Source organism: Nerophis ophidion, linkage group LG20, assembly GCF_033978795.1.
Source record: "Nerophis ophidion isolate RoL-2023_Sa linkage group LG20, RoL_Noph_v1.0, whole genome shotgun sequence".
NCBI classification, from domain to species: Eukaryota; Metazoa; Chordata; class Actinopteri; order Syngnathiformes; family Syngnathidae; genus Nerophis; species Nerophis ophidion.
Window position 1 is genome coordinate 12,745,903 of NC_084630.1, and position 21,259 is coordinate 12,767,161.

The following is a 21,259-nucleotide window of genomic DNA, read 5'->3' on the forward strand; positions in this document are numbered from 1 at the left end:
GGCTGGCCTGGGAACGCCTCGGGATCCCCCCGGGAAGAGCTAGACGAAGTGGCTGGGGAGAGGGAAGTCTGGGTTTCCCTGCTTAGGCTGTTGCCCCCGCGACCCGACCTCGCATAAGCGGAAGATGATGGATGGATGGATGGATAGTACTGCGATACTATACCAGTACCGGTATACCGTAGAACCCTACCTACACAATACATTTTCATGGCAGAGGAAACATCAAACATTGTTCTGGCTTCTTAAGAGCCATATTATTTGCGTTTGTGTTTACATATGTCTATATTCTACCATTTTAATTTAACATTTAAGAATGTGGGCAGCACGGTGAAGAGGGGTTGGTGCGCCTGCCTCACAATACGAAGGTCCTGGGTTCGATCCTGCGCCCGGGATCCTTCTGTGTGGAGTTTGCAAGTTCTCCCCGTGACTGCGTGGGTTCCCTCCGGGTACTCCGGCTTCCTCCCACCTCCAAAGACATGCACCTGGGGATAGGTTGATTGGCAACAGTAAATTGGCCCTAGTGTGTGAATGGGAGTGTGAATGTTGTCTGTCTATCTGTGTTGGCCCTGCGATGAGGTAGTGACTTGCCCAGGGTGTACCCCGCCTTCCACCCGCTTGTAGCTGGGATAGGCTCCAGCGCCCCCCGCGACCCGGAAGGGAATAAGCAGTAGAAAATGGATGGATGGATTTAAGAAGGTTTCTTTGTTAATATGTTTCACTTCCGGTTTATTGGACGTCAGCGAGTTCACCTTCTGTGGAAAACACTGTCTGTTTCAACGCGACGGTGTGGAGTTGAAATTGATTACAAAATTTTGCTGAGCGTTGAGCGTCTGAGGAATGCAGAGGAGGACAAGCAAAAATGAAGGTGGAGATGTGGAAGGTGCACGCCACGCTACAGTCGCCGCTGGACAGCAACATGGCGATTTCGACACCTCCAAATGAGGTAATGTACTGTACAATGCTTGTTACCATAAAACATCTGGTGTTTCATTAATACAATACATACATTGCGATGAGGTGGCGACTTGTCCAGGGTGTACCCTGCCTTCCGCCCGATTGTAGCTGAGATAGGCGCCAGCGCCCCCCGCGACCCCAAAAGGGAATAAGCGGTAGAAAATGGATGGATGGACATTAAAAAACGCCTTGTAAGGCGCAACAAAATACAAGACTGCCACGTTACCTTAATGGCAAAGACTACTTGCGGCATACTGAGTCTACACACTATTGGGGCGGTATAGCTCGGTTGGTAGAGTGGCCGTGCCAGCAACTTGAGGGTTCCAGGTTCGATCCCCGCTTCTGCCATCCTAGTCATTGCCGTTGTGTCCTTGAGCAATACACTTTACCCACCTGCTCCCAGTGCCACCCACACTGGTTTAAATGTAACTTAGATATTGGGTTTCATTATGTAAAGCGCTTTGAGTCACTAGAGACAAAGCGCTATATAAATATAATTCCCTTCACTTCACTACTTTGTGCAAAGGCAGCATGGCTTTTATGTTCAATGTGAATAATGTATTTAGTATAGAAAAACATGTTATTGTCACTTGTTTTCAAGTTAGTATTTAAGCTACCTAGCAGACTAAAGCTCGTCTTTCTGCAGGTTTATCAAAGTGCAGTTATCGATCACGTTTTTTTGGATCACTTTAATTTAATACGGTAATTGGAACCGTCGGGGGTTTTACAGCAGGTATCATTATTACCGTTTTTGTGCATGTAGTACAAAAGAGTGACCGCTCTTGTAACCCGTAACGACGCATACAAATGGCTATAGTCGACTTCATCTTCATTTATCGTTCGTTGACTTATTGCATTTTGGACCTAGATAATCTAAACCTAAAACAAAAAATGTACATTAGTTAGCTTGGTCACACGTATTTCTAATGTTTTCTGTCATTGAGAAAAATAGATGTCATGAAGCGGCATTATGTTTGAATTGATTGGCAGGTGAAGATGTTATCATTTGAATTATTTGACACTGTAATAGGCTGACAACCGGAACACATTGCAAAAGGGGTCGGGGAGGATCAAATATGTATATTTTATTCAGCACACTGGGATATTCCATTGGGAATAACGGCGTTGCATACTGTACAGCAGGGGTGCCCATTACGTCGATCGCGAGCTACCAGTCGACCGCGGGGGGTGTGTCAGTCGATCTCCAGCCAGGCTTTTTAAAAAAATAGACCTGAAAATTAGTGATCATCAATCTTCACCAAGACGTCACTTAAATGACATTCGCGGTACCGGAGGGTCTTGTGAGATGACGCTGGCTGCTGCAAGATCATTATTATGAAAATATGACCGAGAGGAAGGCGAGAAACACTTTTTATTTCAACAGACTCTCGCGCCGTACCTTCCGTCAAAACTCTAAAGGCCGACTGCAGATTTCCTATCTTCACAATAAAAGCTCTGCTTCATGCTGCCTGCGCTAACTAAATACAGAGTCTCGAAAAACTGGCGTGCACAAGCGATCCCTCAGAAAGCTGGCGTGCACATCACTTGTGCACGCCAGCTTTCCGAGACTCTTATTTAGTTAGCGCAGGCAGCATGAAGCAGGGCTTTTATTGTGAAGATAGGAAATGTGCAGTCGGCCTTTAGAGTTTTGACGGAAGGGACGGCGCGAAAGTCTGTTGAAATAAAAAGTGTTTCTCGCCTTCCTCTCTGTCATTTTTTCATAATAATGAACTGGCAGCAGCCAGCGTCATCTCACAAGACCCTCGGGTGCCGTGAATGTCAATCAAGCAAGCTACGGAATTTGCCGCCAAGGTTTTTCTTGTAAAGTGTATGGAAGCTGGATGAATTAGATGCCAAAAACCAACCACTTTCATGTGGTATTGTACAGAAAGGACAACTTTTTTTCTCCTCCATTTGAAAATGTGGGCGTTATCATCATTACTGTCTGATTCCAATCAATGCAAGTCATCAGAATCAGGTAATACACCAACTTATATTCTTGTCTTTGTGAAAGAAAGACATCTATATGCGTTACACATGCTTGTATTATCATTAAACACATTTAACTTGTTTACAAAAATGTCTCTTTCATAAATAAATAAATATAAATGATATATGTAAATGAGGTAGATCCCCTCGAGTTGGTCAATTGAAAAGTAGCTCGCCTGCAGAAAAAGTGTGGGCACCCCTTCTGTACAGGATGAAAAAAATTATGTTCGGTGACAAATCAGAAAGGTGACAGCTGTGAACATTTCTGATGAAAAATAGAAACCAAATATACTGTAGCTGAATTTACATATTTAATGGTCAATTGCAAGGGGGAATTACTAAAAGAAGAAAAAGAAAGAGAAAAGGGGGTGGAAAGACACTGTTAACATTAAACGGTATGAAAATAAAGGACTGTTGATGCCATCTTGCCTGATCACTATAGTGTCAAATGAATCTCCCTGTAACAACTGCACATTCAATTATTTCCCCTGCTTCTTCCAATCTCAGCCATGATCATTATAATTCAAGGTAATGTTCTTCTACAACGCCATTATAAGAACTTCCCAGCTCATGGGAAGCGTTGTTGGTACGGCTTCGAACCAATATATGATCTCGACTGTTGCCATGCAGAGGTAGGCAGTGTTCTGTGCTGATGAGTAATGTGCAGTTCCTGTTTGTTGCTCGCTCACACATTAATATTAAAGGGCTCAGAGCAAGAGAGTGGTGCTTTCGTTTGATGTATGACTATCAACTGACAGATTAATGTAAGCAGGCCTGCACTGAGAGAGAACACAATACCAATGGGTCCTAATTTCTGAGGATTTCCATCAATTACAGTATGGAAGTTACATTCATCAGTGGAATGTGCAGCACAGAAGGGGCTCAGTCTTTGAACGCAGCAAATACGGTGGTATACACAAGCCTTGTCTAAAAATAAATTATCAATAAACAGTGCATTTTATATTGGGAGATGGTTAAAATAATTACTCTTCACTATGTCCCATGCTCACTCACCAGCGGTTAGCAACACAAGTGAGACTAAATATCAAAAACAGCCTCAATATAATCCAGTGCAGTTCTACAATATTATAAGCAAATAATACAGTAATATTAAATATGTTGATAAAAACCAATACCCTGGTTTATTCCCACATTTTAAAAATATATATGCATGTTTGTAAATGTGTGCCATGTGAATGGCAGGCAACTAGTACAGGGAGAACCCTACCTCTCACCACAAGTCAGCTGGAATAGGCTCCAGCTGACCGTGAACTTTGATGAGGAATTTACATAGTGGTCGAAGGCTAGTGTAATTCACCGAAGCACAAAACAAAGAAAAGCACAAAATCTAATTAAAATCACAAAATAATACCAACTCACCATTGTTACGGTACGAGTGTTTTCCAGAGAGAAAGATGTAATAACATGGTTTTGTGTGTGGGTAAAAGGTGCAGTATGTCTTTATCGTCCTCAAGGCCATTGTGAGAAAGTCTCGGCTACGGTAGTTCCTTTTAATTTTAATCCGAAAAGACGAAACAAGCGATTTCTCCTAGCGCACAACGAACATGCAAGTGGTTTGGCGAATTAGCTTGGAAGCGACATGTGCACAAGTTAGATCACAAAGTAGCGTCAGAGCGATAGATACCCTCGTCACATCGCGCTCAAATATTGCGGCCTCACCACATCCTTAAATTTATTTTTCATTTTATTAAAGCATATTCTACAATTTTTGGGGTTTTAAATTAAGCATGTTCATACATTAATAATGGCTAAATAAATTAAAAATATAAACACTATAGTAGTTTTGGCCTCTGATATTGACAGTATAACATTGGGTATTGTTTGTGGATATTTTAACTATTTTTTAAGCATTTTCAACAATTTGTTGGTCTTAAATCATACATGTTTTTTATAATTTTCAAACATATACTGTATATTATAATAATAATGTAATATACGTGTATTTCAAGCAGACACTGCATATACTGTAGTATTGATATTTTTAGTTTATGAAGTCATAAACTAAAAATATCAATACTACAGTATTACTGTTCACTCGAGGAGACCAAACCAGTCAGAGCATGATGTTCAGTATTGCGACCACGGATTGGCATAGTCTCAGGCATCATAATTATATTGAATAGAAAGAGTGTAACAATGACTAAAGGGTATGTTTCATTTTTAGAGGGCTCTCATAATGTTGAAAAATGTATTTAGAAGGTTGTAAAGTTTTTTGTTTTTTTTATGTTCCAACTCAGTGGTTCACAAACGTTACTAACTATAACTTGATGGGGGAGCCCTGGTATACGCATTTTTTGCATTTCCTCTCATCTAAAATGTGATGTGTCTACAATTAAGAATACAGTACCTACAGTAGCAATCAAAAGGGATCAGGGCATTTGGGTTGGATCCTGCTGCAGCGAAAAAAAGGCAACTTTTTTTTACAAGCAGGGCAAACGGGTATCAGCTTGAGTAGTGTTTATTAGGGCTGTGAATCTTTGGACACAATTCGATTCTTGGGGACAACGATTCAATTTAAAATTGATTCACGATTCAAACCAATCCAGATTCAAAATCCAAACGTTTTAAATAACATTGTGTGGCAGTTCTATGATTACCTACATTCCTCTTTAAAATAGACAAACAGCTCTGAAAATTTTTTATATTACTTTAAAAAAAAACTGGTTTTGTTGAACAAAATACCACCCAGAAATGTAGTCAAATACAAATAAGGCCCAACACGTCTCTTTTCTGAAATAAATCCGTACAGCAGATATGGGCATCTACATCAACAATAAGATTTGCCTGACAGGCTGGACCAGATAGATTAAAGATAAAAAAAATAAATCCTTTTTGGATTTTTTTTTTTAATTGATCTCGTATCAATACAAATAATAATTGCGATGCAAACACCCGTAATGTTTATAACTATTTACTTGACAAATTATTAGTTCCTTTAAATACTGTTATCATATCTGTGTATATTGATGTCAATACTGATATGTCAAAATACCAAATATCAGTACTGATATTCGGTCGATTTCTAAGGCCATGTCCATGCGAACACGAATACTTAACGCATACTTATCTCTGCACATAAACACATACTTTTTTCCTTAAAAACGAAGACTTTTGCAGACGCTGGCCAAAGTGTTCCAAAACTCCCCACTCAGCATATGCATGTATGCGGCACAAACAAAGACTTGTACCACTCTAATGAAGCTCAACAACACAGCTTTGCTGACTTTAAAGACTTACTGAAACCCACTACTACCGACCACGCATCTGATAGTTTATAAATCAATGATGAAATATTAACATCGCAACACATGCCAATACGGCCTTTTTAGTTTTCTAAATTGCAATTTTAAATTTCCCGCGGAGTTTCTTGTTGAAAACGTCGCGGAACGTACACGTGACGTCACAGACTGTTAGGAATTATTAGCGCTGCACCAAACACGGCTTAAAGTCGTCTCTGTTCATGGCGTAATTACACAGTATTTTGGACATCTGTGTTGCTGAATCTTTTGCAATTTATTCATTTAATAATGGAGACTATTAAGAACAATGCTGTTGGTGGAAAGCGGTGAATTGCAGCTGTCTTTAGCACCGAGACACAGCCGGTGTTTCTTTGTATGTTGTGAAGCGGAGCGGTCAAGCGAACATGTTTTCTCTACGTCAACCAGCATGTTTTTGGATGGGGAAATTGTGATATATATCTTACCGGAGACATCAATGGATTATTCGTCGTCCTGCAGCAGTGTCTCCTCGGCTTCTCTCTGAGACACTACTTGTTCATCCCACCCATCCGACCTCAAGGAATGTCTTTACAATCTTTAGAATCTCACTAAAACACTGTTAAAACAATGAGCAGATAAGGGATCTTCCAGAATTATCCTAGTAAATGTGTCTAAAAACATCTGAATCGCTCACAATACAATCGCCTTTTTTTAAAAACTTTATTTAATTTGTTTTCTAGTCCTTCGCTTTCAATATCCTCAGCCACGAATCTTTGATCCTCGCTCAAATTAATGGGGGAATTGTCGTTTTCTCGGTCCGAATAGCTCTTTTTGTTGGAGGCTCCCATTATAAACAATGTGAGAATGTGAGGAACCCTCACACAGGTGACGTCATCGTCTGCGACTTCGGGTACAGGCAAGGCTTTTTTATCAGCGACCAAAAGTTGCAAACTTTATCGTCGATGTTCTCTACTAAATCCTTTCAGCAAAAATATGGCAATATCTCGAAATGATCAAGTATGACACATAGAATGGACCTGCTATCCCTGTTTAAATAAGAAAATCTCATTTCAGTAGGCCTTTAAACATACTTTAAGGATACTTACTGTATGTTTGAACGTAAACATGCTGCTATTTTTACTCAACATTGACAAAAAAGACATCAAAATGGGCTTATGACACTACCGCCAGCGCCAATGAGCAGTTTTTTATACAATTGCTCTCGGACCTCCAGCTGATGGTTGACAAGCAAGACGTACTGCTTAGGAAAGATGCAACATTAGCTCATGTTTCCTTATTCAAACACAGATCAGGAAGTTATTAACTTATGTGTGTCGATGGAGCAGGGCGCGACCGCACATAAAAAGTGCCCAAGCAACTAAGGCAGGCCTATTCAACTGCCCTTGAGCTCTTGAAACTGCGGCCTTCCTCATTATGTAATTGAAAAGCCCTGGACTAAAGAACCATGAAGTAACCATGAATTGATTAACGTGGACCCCGACTTAAACCAAGTTGAAAAACTTATTCGGGTGTTACCATTTCGTGGTCAATTGTACGGAATATGTACTGTACTGTGCAATCTACTAATAAAAGTTTCAATCATTTAAAATGTCCTTCTTGTTAGTGTGTACAGATGTTAAAGTCAATATACACTTCATTGCACATGTGATATATCACTATATAGAAGATTAAATGTTTTATAATTCCACAAGAATTTTGCACACGCAAGTCCGCACGCTTTAGGCATCTAAACATTAAAGAGGTTTCCTTGGCTGCTTAAAGTGTGCGCTTATTTTAGAAATAAAGTACCGCACATGTAATATATTACCATGTTACTAAATAAACATGTTATAATTCCATGAGTGTTTCAGCAGCACAGGTACGTATGCGCGGTTTAAACACACACAAAAAAAAAAAAGATTAATATTGGTCCCAGGGCTATGTGTAAGTGCAGGCCGGTTTTAAGGATAATGTACATGGCATTGTGTTTCTAGCACGCGGGTCAGCAACTCGCGGCTCTGGAGTCGCACGCCCTTGTTGCTCCCTGGGACATTTTTAAAAAAGGATTGAAAATGGAAAAAAATGCAAGTTTGTGTACATGTAAAATATTCCACTCCTTTTTTGTCTCATTTTGTCCACCAAAGGTTTCATGCTGTGCGTGAATGCACAAAGGTGCACTTTGTTGATGTTGTTGACTTGTTGGCGTGCTAATCAGGCATATTTGGTCAGTGCTAATCCATGCTAACATGCTATTTAGGCTAGCTGTATGTACATATTGCATCATTATGCCTCATTTGTAGGTTTATTTGAGCCTATTTAATATCCTTTACTTGTATCCTCTTTGTAAATAATTTAGTTTTTCATGTCTTATGACACATTATCTGTATGCAATATTGGCTGCATTTCAGATTGTTGTTTATGTGCCATGTTGTTCCAGACCACAGCAAACAAAGACAGCCTGCGGTTTCCTTTAACTTGGACACACAAATCCATACCTTTGGCCATTAAAAGCCAGTCATTTCCAGGAGCTATCTCACCCTCTGAGTAGCTTCTGATTTACTAATGCTTTCCAATGTTGTAAAAATGTGTAGAATAAATATTACACTTCAACATTTCTGTCAACGAAGATTTGTTTCAGCCTGCAACACGTAGTCATTTTGATAGTCGGCTAATGTGCTAATATAGACACTTACATCATGTGTTGTCTTCATTATAGTACTTATAGTAGGCTAATATAGCTAATATAGACACTTAAATCATGTGTTGCTTTCACTATAAGACTTATTTACGGCTTTTCATGTTTTGCCGCTTCAGGCAGATAGTTTTTTTTGTATTTTTGGTCCAATATGACTATTTCAACGTTTTGGTTGCCGATCCTTGTCTAGTGTATCAAAATAAAACAATATTATAACGGAGGTGCAATGCTACACAAGTCAGCTGTCCCTCTTTTTTCCAGCATTCTGATGAGACAAAATGTGCATGACAGCAGTTGTGTGTGTGTGTGTGTAGACAGAGATAGTTTTGAAACCACACTTGTGTGAATGGAGATCGTTTTAATGTGTGTTTTTTAAACTCTCTGTGTTTGTGTGGACATGGCCTGAATACTGAACCTCCAGTTGCTCCTGATGCAGCAACATCAGTAGGTGAATGTGATAATAGTGTCAAAGCGCTTTGACTCCCTTAAAAGGTAGAAACATGCTAATCCCTTTACAAACATGTGTAGTATAGCTTCCACCTTAGGGAAATACTCCCCCTGCCCCCACCCCCAGCCATACATAGAGTGCACTGCTCTAGGCCAAAACCACCAAATTTACTATAACAACAAAAACCAAGGTGAAGCAGGTTAGCACATCAATAGATGACGTTGTGTTTTCGTTGTTAAGCCGTCACTTTCACCACGGTCCCTAGCCTGCAGGCACCTCGGTAGCTTTGACAATCAGCTGATGAAAAGCAAACAGAGGTTGCTATAGGAGCTTGCTGCCTATCTCCTCCCCCCCGAATGCACACAACAGCAGTGTGGATGGACGTCAAGTGCGCTCCTCCAATATTCATCCATCACATCCGTTTTCTACCGCCTGCTGGAGTCTATCTCAGCTGCATTTGGGCGAAAAGCGGGGTACACCCTGGACAAGTCGCCATCTCATCGCAGGGATAACACAGACAGACAGACAACATTCACACTCACATTCACACACTAGGACCAATGTAGTGTTGCCAATCTACCTATCCCCAGGTGCATGTCTTTGGAGGTGAGAGGAAGCCGGAGTACCCAGAGGGAACCCACACAGTCACGAGGAAAACATGCAAACTGTAAGTAAGGTGTTAAATGTCATATATCAATGTTTTTATTTTAATTTCAACATCTAAAGAGCTATAGATTAACTTCAGATGTGTCCATGATACAGAGTTTTTTTATTTTAATGTTTTATGCCATTTCTGTCAATACTATTTGACCGAAAAAACACAGAATATGCAATATTTTCCTCCCAAAACAGAATATTTTATGTGAAATAACTGTAGCCTTAAATAGGTAAATAATTTTAATGGTAAAAAAAAATAAACATAACATTGCTTTTGAGTTTTGAGCAATGACAGTTATAGTGAGATGCTACTTCAGTAGAGGCATTGAAGTCCCATCTTAAAACTCATTTGTATACTCTAGCCTCCCTTTTAGACCAGTTGATCTGCCGTTTCTTTTCTGCTCTGCCCCCCTCTCCCTCGGGCAGAGGGGTGGCACAGATTTGATGATCGCTAGCTATTCAAAGTCGAGACCGAGGGTGGACCACTCATCTGTGCATCAGTTGGGGACGTCTCTGCACTGCAGACCTGTCTCCACTCCAGGTGATCTCTGCTGGCCCCACTATGGACTGGACTCTCCACTATTAACTAGATCCACTATGGACTGGACTCTCACACCATTATGTTAGATCCACTATGGACTGGACTCTCACACTGTTATGTTAGATCCACAATGTAGTGGGCTCTCACACTATTAACTAGATTCACGCGACATCTATTACACCAGTCGCCCAGAGGGTGAGGGGCCCCCACATCTGCGATCCCCTCTAAGGTTTCTCGTTGTATCCCATTGGGTTGAATTTCTCCATGCCCTGATGTGGGATCTGAGCAGAGGATGTCGTTGGGGCTTGTACAGCCCTTTGAGACACTCATGATTTATGGCTATATAAATAAACTTTGATTGATTGATTAAAAAAACCTCAGATTAAAGGTCTTGGGAATCCAAAGGGCCCCAACTCATAAAATAAGTAATCTCTCTCTTTCTCTCTCTGTGTATGTGTGTGTATATATATATATATATATATATATATATATATATATATATACATACATGTTTTGATTGGATTATCCAGAGAATAGTGCTCGATACCGTGGTAGAGCGCAATATGTAGGTGTGGGAAAAATTACAAGACTACTTCGTCTCTACAGAACTGTTTCATGAGGGGTTCCCTCAATCATCAGGAGATTTTAATGGAAGCATTCACACACAATGGTTTATATAGGGCACAGAGTGGGTGGGTAAAGGCAGGCGTAGGGTGTGGTGATTGGCTCATGTGTTACCTAGGAGGTGTTTCCGTCGGTGGCGGCATGTTGAAATGATTTCACTGCGCTTGCTGAGGGATGATAGATCTGGATGATATATAATAAACAGTTTCTCTTTTAAGCATAGGTTGCATCTTTTATTACCACTGTTGTAAGGTGTGCTGGATGCAAGAATTTGCCATTGAATATTGAATATTCAACATTATTGTCTTTCAGGTTCCAAATGTGTTTGCTGAGTTCTGTAGAATTCCGCAAAGTCTGGTTTCTAAAGGAGGCGTTGTGATTATTCCATCTTGTTTTGAACGCTCCTTCGGTTAATCCTACGTACGTGTCGGATGTTTTAATGTCCTTGCGTGTTACCTTTGCTTGGTAAACGACTGATGTCTGTAAGCACCCTCCGTTGAGAGGGCAATCAGGTTTCTTGCGACAGTTACATGTAACTGTCGCAAGAAACCTGATGCCGCCACAGATGGAAACACCTCCTAGGTAACACATGAGCCAATCACCACACCCTACGCCTGCCTGTACCCACCCACTCTGTGCCCTATATAAACCATTGTGTGTGAATGCTTCCATTAAAATCTCCTGATGATTGAGGGAACCCCTCATGAAACAGTTCTGTAGAGACGAAGTAGTCTTGTAATTTTTCCCACACCTACATATATATATATATATATATATATATATATATATATATATATATATATATATTATATTATATATATATATATATATATATATATTATATATATATACATACAAATTACTTTCAATGATGTTAGTTGTTAGTACTACATTCTATTTAATAGTTGTTTTTTTTTAAATATCCATAATCTGAAAGTTTGTTTTTCTTCTGAAAAAGCATAATACATGTTAACGTTGATTGATGTACTCACGCAGTCACGGGGACAATATGCAAACTTCACACAGAAAGACCCCGAGCCCGGGATCGAACTCAGGACCTTCGTATTGTGAGATACGCAGTAACCCCTGTTCCACCGTCCTGCCTCTCCAATGTTCAATGCATGCAAATTAAACACCAAACTAACGTTTTCCTCTGCTGCCATGCACAATATAATCAGTTATAGGGATGGAAGTGTGTTGTGGTGCAGGAGGCTCACCCACACTTCAACTGCATTCTTACCTATTGTGGTTGTTGTTGAACTTCTTATTGCGGAATTTCCTTTGCCTCTGATAGTTTGTGTTCGGATTCGACGGAAACGTCGAAGCGTATCCGTGTTCACACTCTGTCGAAAGAAGAGAATATTTGGTTAGCCATTTGGTAAAATTTGCCATTTTCCCACTATCCCCCGGGTGAAGGTAAGTAAGCGCTGTTCAGGCGTATTTTCTGCACCATGTGGTATACAGCCATCCATTTCCTACCGCGTGTCCCTCTCGTGGTAGCGGGAGTTTGCTGGAGCCTCTCTCAGCTTCATTCGGGCGGAAGGTGGTGTACAACCTGGACAAGTCGCCACTTCATCGCAGGGCCAACACAGATAGACAGACAACATTCACACACTAGGGCAGGGGTCACCAAAGCGGTGCGTAAGGACCAGGTGAGTAGCCCGCTGGCCTGTTCTAAAAATAGCTCAAATAGCAGCACTTACCAGTGAGCTGCCTCTATTTTTTTAATTTTATTTATTTACTAGCAAGCTGGTCTCGCTTTGCTCGACATTTTTAATTCAAAGAGAGACAAAACTCAAATAGAATTTGAAAATCCAAGAAAATATTTTAAAGACTTGGTCTTTACTTGTTTAAATAAATTCATTTTTTTTTTTTTACTTTGCTTCTTATAACTTTCAGGAAGACAATTTTAGAGAAAAAATACAACTTTAAAAATGATTTTAGGATTTTTAATCACATATACCTTTTTACCTTTTAAATTAATTCCTCTTCTTTCCTGACAATTTAAATCAATGTTCAAGTAAATTTATTTTTTTTATTGTAAAGAATAATGAATACATTTTAATTTAATTCTTAATTTTAGCTTCTGTTTTTTCGACGAAGAATATTTCTGAAATATTTCTTCAAACATACGATTAAAATAAAAATAAAAATATTGTGACAAATTTAGAAAATCTTTAGAATCAAATTTAAATCTTATTTCAAATTCTTTTTAATTTATTTAAAAAAAAAATTTCTGGAAAATCTAGAAGAAATAATGATTTGTCTTTGTTAGAAATATAGCTTGGTCCAATTTGTTATATATTCTAACAAAATGCAGATTTGATTTTAACCTATTTAAAACATGTCATCAAAATTCTAAAATTAATATTAATCAGGAAAAATTACTAATGATGTTCAATAAATTAGTTTTTTAATTTTTTCAAAAAGATTCGAATTAGCTAGTTTTTCTGTTCTTTTTTTCGGTTGAATTTTAAAGAGTCGAAATTGAAGATAAACTATGTTTAAAAATTAAATTTCCAATTTTTTCCGGGTTTCTCCTCTTTTAAACCGTTCAATTAAGGGTTTTTTTCATCATTTATTCCCTACAAAAAACTTTCCGTCAAAGGAAAAAAAAAATGTACGACGTAATGTCAGACAGAAATACCCATTTTTTTAAATACCGTATTTCCTTGAATTGCCGCCGGGGCGCCTGTTAATTTAAAACCTTCTCACTCCTGCGCTTACCAAAGGCATGCGGTAAAAGTAAGCATGCGCTAATTATTTTAAAACCTCTCCTCACTCCGACACTTACCAAAGGTATGCATTAAAAATGTGAGTGTGATGTAAGCTTGGACTTTAAATCCTACTGAATAGCTCTTAATTTTCTTCCCTTTATGCGATTTCAAATGACCGGTATTGAAATCAGCCTCCTCCATTTTGAAAATGATGACAGGGGAAGTGTCACTCGTGACGTCACGAGTTTGACCAGGCGGTAATACTAAGCATGCGCTAAATAATTTGCGAATGTTGTGTCACTCGTGACACTTCCCCTGTCAACATTTTCAAAATGGAGGAGGCTGATTTCAATACCGGTAATTTGAAATCGCATAAAGGGAAGAAGATTAAGAGGTATTCAGTAGGTTTTAAGGTCCAAACTTACATCACACAGTGCCGGAGTGAGAAGAGGTTTTAAAATAATTAGCGCATACTTACTTTTACCGCATGCCTTTGGTAAGCGCAGGAGTGAGAAGAGGTTTTAAAATAATTTGCGCATACTTACTTTTACCGCATGCCTTTGGTAAGCGCAGGAGTGAGAAGAGGTTTTAAATTAATTAGCGCCCTGGCGACAATTCAAGGAAATACGGTATATATATTTATTTACTGAAGGTAAATTGAGCAAATTGGCTATTTCTGGCAATTTTTTTAAGTGTGTATCAAACTGGTAGCCCTTCGCATTAATCAGTACCCATAGAAGTAGCTCTTGGTTTCAAAAAGGTCGGTGACCCCTGCACTAGGACTAATTTAGTGTTGCCTATCAACCTATCACCAGGTGCATGTCTTTGGAGGTGGGAGAAAGCCCAGGCAATCACGGGGAGAACATGCAAACTCCACACAGAAAGACCCCGAGCCCGGGGATCGAACCCAGGACCTTTGTATTGTGAGGCACATGTACTAACCCCTGTAGCACCGTGCTGTCTCCTTTGTATACAACTTAGTTTAAAAAAAAAAAGGACTCACTTTATTAGTTGACATTACCTCTTTCTCGTCTTTCGAGATATTCCGCGGCTTCCAATAATCGCTGGATATTCATTAGTTGGACAGCCGTCATTCTTTCCTGGGGCTGCGGGCTGCAGTCGTTCACCTTATCGTTAGCCCCGCTCTCTATAGCGTTTGACATTAGCTACGGCTACAGTGTTATCGATAAAAATAAATAAATTAAATATATATATATTTTTAAAAATCGTTCTGATATCTTGGTCACGAGGAGGGGGAATTGTGTTGGCAAGCTAGCGAGCTACTGCCGATTCACGCAAGGACGATAGAAAATCTCAAAACCGGCGTAAGAAAATAGTCAGGTGTTCTCGGAAACACGGTGGCACTTTGTTACAAAATGAGATATATAAATAATATAAAAATTCCCCGAGGGAGACGGGAGCCAGCAAAGTGCCTCCTCTCCTCTCCTCTCCTGTTTGTTTTCCTTTACCGCACAGCTCCGGAGGCGGGACCGCGCTGGACGCGAGGCATTCTGGGAAATGGTGTTTTAACTTGTATTTGCCATGACGCTGACAAACGCTGACGTAGTGTCAAGTTTTTAGCGTGTCATGTTAATTGAATTTCACGTATGCGCCCACGTGGGATTGATGGCAACTTTCAGTCTTTAAAATAATTTTTGAAAAATTAAAGTTAATGTGATTGATTGATTGATTGATTGATTGAAACATTTATTAGTAGATTGCATTCAGTACATATTCCGTACAATTGACCACTAAACGGTGGAAGAGGGGTTAGTGCAGGGGTGTCGAACGTACGGCCCGCGAACAGGTTTTCTCCGGCCCACGGGATGAGTTTGCTAAGTATACAAATTAACCTAAAATTTTTGAATGAAAGAAACAGCTCTTCTACATGTGTCTACTGGATGTTGCAATAGCAATTCTTTGTATCTCTGGATGATGGTACATAGGTACAAAATAAACCACATGATATTAGTACATCAATCGAGGAAAACTGATCAAACTACATACATGGCATACTGTAATTTGATTTTGATATTTTTGTATCTTGATAGATTGAAAATGAACACCATTGAGTTGACTGATGAACATTATCACATCATTCATTCAGAAAATACAAATAATGACAAATAAAGATAAATACTATTAACCGCGACATGTAAGTGTAAAAGAACAACATTATGATTTGTACATTTTCAGAATGTGCTTCTTCTATTTTTAAACACAAAAAACAATCTGAAGGTGTCTTTATTTTTAAGTTATCGTGCAGGGATTTTACCTGTCCGGCCCACTTGGGAGTAGATTTTTCTCCATGTGGCCCCCGATCTAAAATGAGTTTGACACCCCAGGGTTAGTGCGTCTGCCTCACAATACAAAGGTCCTAAATCAGGGGTGCCCACACTTTTTCTGCAGGCGAGCTACTTTTCAATTGACCAACTCGAGGGGATCTACCTCATTTATATATATCATTTATATTTATTTATTTATGAAAGAGACATTTTTGTAAACAAGTTAAATGTGTTTACTGATAATACAAGCATGTGTAACACATATAGATGTCTTTCTTTCACGAAGACAAGAATATAAGTTGGTGTATTACCTGATTCTGATGACTTGCATTGATTGGAATCAGACAGTAATGATGATAACGCCCACATTTTCAAATGGAGGAGAAAAAAAGTTGTCCTTTCTGTACAATACCACATGAAAGTGGTTGGTTTTTGGCATCTAATTCATCCAGCTTCCATACACTTTACAAGAAAAACATTGGCGGCAAATTCCGTAGCTTGCTTGATTGACATTCACGGCACCCGAGGGTCTTGTGAGATGACGCTGGCTGCTGCCAGTTCATTATTATGAAAAAATTACAGAGAGGAAGGCGAGAAACACTTTTTATTTCAACAGACTTTCGCGCCGTCTCTTCCGTCAAAACTCTAAAGGCCGACTGCACATTTCCTATCTTCACAATAAAAGCCCTGCTTCATGCTGCCTGCGCTAACAAAATAAGAGTCTCAGAAAGCTTTCTGAAGGATCGCTTGTACACGCCAGTTTTCCGAGACTCTGTATTTAGACTCCGGTTTAAGTGACGTCTTGGTGAAGATTGATGATCACTAATTTTTAGGTCTATTTTTTTTAAAAGCCTGGCTGGAGATCGACTGACACACCCCCCGCGGTCGACTGGTAGTTCGCGATCGACGTAATGGGCACCCCTGTACTAAGTAGTCTACGGTTTAATCCCGGGCTCGGGATCTTTCTGTGTGGAGTTTGCATGTTCTCCCCGTGAATGCGTGGGTTCCCTCCAGGTACTCCGGCTTCCTCCCACTTCCAAAGACATGCACCTGGGGATAGGTCGATTGGCAACACTAAATTGGCCCTAGTGTGTGAATGTGAGTGTGAATGTTGTCTGTCTATCTGTGTTGGCCCTGCGATGAGGTGGCGACTTGTCCAGGGTGTACACCGCCTTCCGCCCGATTGTAGCTGAGATAGGCACCAGCGCCCCTCCGAGACCCCAAAGGTTATGAGCGGTAGGAAATGGATGGATGGATGGATGGATGACCACTAAATGGTAACTTGTTTAAGTCAGGGTCCACGTTAATCAATTCATGGTAATGTACCAATGATTGTCACAAACACACTAGGTGCGGTGAGATTATCCTCTGCATCCCCCCTGGGAGGTGAGGGGAGCAGTGAGCAGCAGCGGTGGCCATGCCCGGGAATCATTTTTGGGTGATTAAACCCCCAATTCCAACCCTTGATGCTGAGTGCCAAGCAGGGAGGTTATGGGTCCCATTTTTATAGTATTTGGTATGACTCGGCCGGGGTTTGGACTCACGACCTACCGAACTCAGGGCGGACACTCTAACCACCAGGCCACTGAGCAGAAAAAAATCATCTGGTCTGTTTAAAAAAAATTATGAAGCCAAAAATCATATGGTATATTAACTGTGCTGAACTTTTATTTTCCTTGTAATACACACACACACACACACACACACACACACACACACACACACACACACACACACACACACACCGAGCACCCACTGTGCAGAAATGTAGATCGACGAATTGGAAACATCACGTATATTGACCAGCTGTTGTATGTTTACAATATGGCATTGGTTGACACAATTGTGTGATTACTATGAATAGTGTTAATAATGAAGCAGCATTAGTGTACAGCAGCAGAAAAAAAGATGGGATCTTTACACATTCCTAAAAAAAACTAATTCCATTATTACTTAATTAATTGGCTCCAAATAAATATTACAGTCTACACCAGAAGTCTCCAAACTTGTTTCCACTAAAGGCCACACGCTGAAAAATCAAAGCATGTGGCGGGCATTTTGATCATTTTAGGTTGTTTTTTTTTTTAGACTATTTTAACCTTTAGGCTCCCCTCAAACTTAATTGGTCCTGGGGACCCAGAACGTTCTCAAGCGTAAAAATGTAAAAAAATAAAATAAATAAATAATCAAAAATAATTGTGTTATTGAACACAAATCTGTGGTTCTCAAACTTTTATTTTGACCAACTTTGTAACACCTCAGAAAACAGTAAGTAAATGATAAATGCATAATACTTTTCAACCTTAAATACATAATAACCAACAATAAAAGGCAGTAGCCTAGTAGGCCTGGATATTCATTAAAAACAAGACAGAGTTTTTTTTTTTAACAAATATATTTAATATTTTTGGCCACTGTAACAATAGTTTCAACAGTTACTTCGTTTGAATATAGGACAATAAACACTGTCCTTAAATAATCCATTACATTACATTTAATTAAGTGGTTCTTTGGTGTACCACTATTTGCTCAAGAATAGATCAACTCCAGATCTGTTGAGAATCCTTTTTTTTTGTTTCATGCCCTTTTTTCATAACCCTGTTTTTATGGGAAAAACAAAAAACACACAATATTTTCCTCTTTTTTTTTCCCAAGTGGAATATTGTGAAGTAATTGGACCCTTAAATAGGTCAATAATGGCATAATAACATTGATTTAAATTATAATTTTTTTTAACAATTAGTTTTAAAAAACAAAATCCCACTAAAATTATTGGGTATCAAAAAGGGCCATATTCATAAAAGTGTGATTTTTTTTTTTTTTTTTTTTAGGATAGATGGATAGTAATTTATTGATTCCTTCAGGAAAATTAAAATTCCAGCAGTAGTGAATAGAGTTGAGATCACTTTAAAAAAGTAAAAATTAAATAATGGGGGTTTGAATGGAAACAAAATAGAGAAATATTACAATAAGAATAAAAATAAAAAGCAACAATGGGAATAAAAATATAGCTGTAAAATAAGAATATAACAAGAGAAACTAGGCAGTAGAGACCAAGTTAGGAAAACGTATTGCACGGTCATTGTTTTGCATCCTAATTCTCCTTTATGAGTGTGTATTATTTTTTCCCATTTTTTCTTTCGTTTCTTTTATGCCCTTTTATCAAATAAAACTCTGTTTTTAAATGGCAAACACACAAAATATGCAGTATTTTCCTCCCAAAAAAATTCTCAATGGAATTTTTATCCTGATGTAATTGGAGCCTTGAAAAGGGTCATAATTCATAACAACGTTGATTTTGATTCATTATTATTTTCTGAGCAATGACAGTTTTAAAAAAGACAACAATTTTGCGTTGTTGGAGTCAACGTTGCAACTTTTTCTCATTACGTTGTACCTGTTTGATTCACTGTCCTACTTTTTTTTTATTAAATAGTATTTGAATGGGCTCACAAGCCACACTTTGGACACCCCCTGGTCTATACTACTGTGCCATCAGCTTAATTTACCGTGACTTTGACTATAAAAACGTCCACTCGTCCCGAAATAAACCCTACAACTCCCATGATACACCGGGACCAGGGGGGCGCGGTTAACAACCGAAGCCAGGCCCGGCAACACGTGACGTTGCACTCTAGCGGCGCTTTGATTGGCGGAAGCCGTTGACAGACTCCGAGGGCAGAGCTCTCTTCTGACCAATCACAGAGCGACTCCGCGCCATGTGGAAACCCGTGTGACACGCCCACAAATAGCAGGAAGCAAACAACCGAGAAAACGCAGGAAAAAATATGGAAGCGAATTTCCATCTCGTTGTCGCCATTTAAACACATTCCCCTTCACAAATGCACTTTTATTTCTGCATAAAACATTCGAATAAGTAAAAAAATATTCGCACACTTTATCAAACACGACAATCTTTTTTTTATTCATTTTTTCTTTACCCCTTAATGTATCACATTTGCCGGATACATTTTCGTCATACTAAGTGAAGGCTGTTTATGACAAGAGAGTGCGGGGGCGCAATGACGTCACCCTAGAAGTGAGTTGGAGAGCGCTGCAATGTGGTCACGTCTTGTATCGTATTTGAGTCGCAGCCAGCGTGCACCCACTCAGCAAATCAATTACGTCACATTTGCTATTTGTGAACTTATGAAGATCGGAGGGATATTCTTGCACGCGTGGAGATGATCGCAGTAAAAAAAAAAAAAAAAAAAAAAAAAAAAAGATCACTACACTTAAGTGTGCCATCAAATGCAAAAAAAATAAACAAAATAAACTCACTTCCGTCTTTCCTCTCGGCGCTCTCAAGATAGCGAGCAGCCTCCAGCAGCACTTGGACATTATTGAGAAAAGTATTGATCTGCTCCAAGTGCGAGTCTTTGGAGTTGAAGACGTCATTGAAAGGATAACCGGACATCTCCAAGTCTTGCGGATCCAAAAGGGACGCATCGGAATCGAAGAAAAACTCCTCGCTCTTCAAACTTCTTCTTTGGCTTATCTCACTTTTGGCCATTTTACTTAATTTTATATATATTTTTTTTGTTTGTGCAAGTTGTGCAGCGAGACTTGGTCCTGTGAAAGATATGTTCGTGTCAGATGGAGCCCCTTCTCTTTTTTTTATGAATGCGGGGTGTCTAATGTGGAGCAGCAGCCAATGTCAGAGGATGCTGCTGCATGGCAAAAGTAAAGCCCGCCCCCTCTAGGGGAGGAGCTCCGCATGGTCCTTGTGTCCGCCAGACATCGAGGAGGAAAAAAACAAAAAAAACAGGCGTCCCCAACCACCATGTACGTCCATGCATGGTCCAGGCTGCAAAAAACTCAATGAAGAAGAAATAAAATACAAATCATGAAATGATTAACGTGGACCCCGACTTAAACAAGTTGAAAAATTTATTCGGGTGTTACCATTTAGTGGTCAATTGTACGGAATATGTACTGTACTGTGCAATCTACTAATAAAAGTATCAATCAATCAATCAATCAATCAAATCAATACAGTGGTAACCTAATTCAACCATTGTGCTTTCATTTTTAATTCAAAGAAAAATGATACAATTAATTCCATCCATCCATTTCTACCACTTATTCCCAACAAGCTATCCATACACTT

General features: G+C 39.4%; 1 protein-coding gene across 2 annotated transcripts in view; it reads right to left on the reverse strand.

Moving 5' to 3' along the window:
- mxi1 (max interactor 1, dimerization protein) overlaps window positions 1-20,799 on the reverse strand; it is a 77,674-nt gene extending 56,875 nt beyond the window's left edge. Inside the window, exons 1-2 of one of the 2 annotated variants that reach the window (XM_061880489.1) lie at window positions 20,431-20,799; window positions 12,388-12,490 (exon numbers count right to left, since the gene is read on the reverse strand). In XM_061880489.1, the coding sequence (XP_061736473.1) occupies window positions 12,388-12,490; window positions 20,431-20,662 (335 nt within the window). In that variant the 5' untranslated portion in view covers window positions 20,663-20,799. Of the gene's footprint in view, window positions 1-12,387; window positions 12,491-14,885; window positions 15,350-20,430 lie in introns of those variants that run through there. The other variant, XM_061880490.1, reaches the window with a different exon arrangement.
- Between the last annotated feature and the right edge of the window lie 460 nt (window positions 20,800-21,259).